Source organism: Acanthisitta chloris, unplaced genomic scaffold (genome assembly GCF_000695815.1).
Source record: "Acanthisitta chloris isolate BGI_N310 unplaced genomic scaffold, ASM69581v1 scaffold38500, whole genome shotgun sequence".
Taxonomy (NCBI): Eukaryota; Metazoa; Chordata; class Aves; order Passeriformes; family Acanthisittidae; genus Acanthisitta; species Acanthisitta chloris.
The window spans coordinates 5,740-7,023 of NW_008652877.1; the positions used below are offsets into that span (position 1 = coordinate 5,740).

Below are 1,284 nucleotides of genomic sequence, written 5' to 3' on the forward strand. Positions count from 1 at the left end.
GCAATGAAGCATCACTTCTTTCTTCTGTCTAATGCAGCATCTTTCTCCCAGTGGCCCCTCCAAGGCTGACATACCACACCAGTCAGGTTGTACAAAACCAAATCTTGTCTGCTTGAATTATGTTTCCAGATCTGCAGGCAAGGTACATTCATATGTAGGGCAGATTGTTTTGTAACAGTAGACTCAAGTCAGTCAACAGGGAAGGAATAGGTTTCAGGAATAAAGGAGGAAAGAGAGATTTTGTCAAAAGGGAGAGGGCACAGTAAGGAAAGAAATCACTTCCTCAACAAACCTTCTTACCTTTCAATCTGTCTTTTATTGTTTCTGATAAAGACATTGTAAGCTGAGGCATTTCTTCTGGGACGTACTGTACGTTGGCAAGCTTCTCCTTCAGTATTGCATGGATGCATTCTTTTACCGTGGATGATTTAAATCTATCAGGGCAAAAAAACAGCAACAGAGAGTTCACACAACATGCAGAAACATACATAACCCCACCTGGGAAAATGTAGAATCACAGAAACATAGAATTTTAGGGGTTGGAATAGACCTTACAGATCATCTAGTCCCAACTCCCCCTGCCCTGGGCAGGGACACCTTCCCACTAGACCAGGATGCTCAAGACCTCATCCAGCCTGGCTTTGAACACTGCCAGGGTTGAGGCATTCACTATCTCCCCGGACAACCTGTGCCAGTGTTTCACCACTCACAGTAAAAAACTTTTTCCTAATATCTAACCTAAATTTACCCTCTTTCAATTTGCACCCATTGCCCCTAGTACTGTTACTGCAGCTCCTAACAAAGAGTCCCTCTCTGGCTGTCTTGTAGCCCCTTCAAATACTGGAAGGTGCTATGAGGTCTCCACACAACCTTCTCTTCTCCAGGCTGAACACCCCCAATTTTCTTTTAATATGTGAAATAGCTTTCACATATTAAAGAAAAATGACAACTGGAAAACCATGATGGAGATACTTAACCAGCCCTGCCAAAAGCCAAACACCCATAAAGATAGGTGTGCAATCAGCCCCATGGGAAGTTGCTCCTCCTGCCGCATCCTCCACCTGAGCTGGCGTCAAAGTTGGTCTGGGAGCCCAGTGTCCCCCCAGCCTCCCCCATTCCCAAGATTCCCCCACAGTCCCATGCCAGCCCTCCGTGCCCACCTCCCACATCCCCAGGGCTACCCCACCCGCATCCTCCGCTCTCCCTCCGCGGACCCTGCGCGCTCACCGCTGCTGGAGCCCGGGCCGCAGGCTGTACGCGCTCCCGGCCGCATCGCCCGGGCAC

The 1,284-nt window shown here is 48.8% G+C and overlaps 1 protein-coding gene across 1 annotated transcript in view; it reads right to left on the bottom strand.

Annotated features, from left to right (window-relative positions):
* The window catches only part of TCTEX1D2 (Tctex1 domain containing 2), a 5,219-nt gene extending 3,944 nt beyond the window's left edge, over nucleotides 1-1,275 (bottom strand). Inside the window, exons 1-2 of the mRNA XM_009078679.1 lie at nucleotides 1,228-1,275; nucleotides 301-434 (exon numbers count right to left, since the gene is read on the bottom strand). Coding sequence (XP_009076927.1) covers nucleotides 301-352 — 52 coding nt within the window. The 5' untranslated portion in view covers nucleotides 353-434; nucleotides 1,228-1,275. The remainder of the gene's footprint in view (nucleotides 1-300; nucleotides 435-1,227) is intronic.
* Between the last annotated feature and the right edge of the window lie 9 nt (nucleotides 1,276-1,284).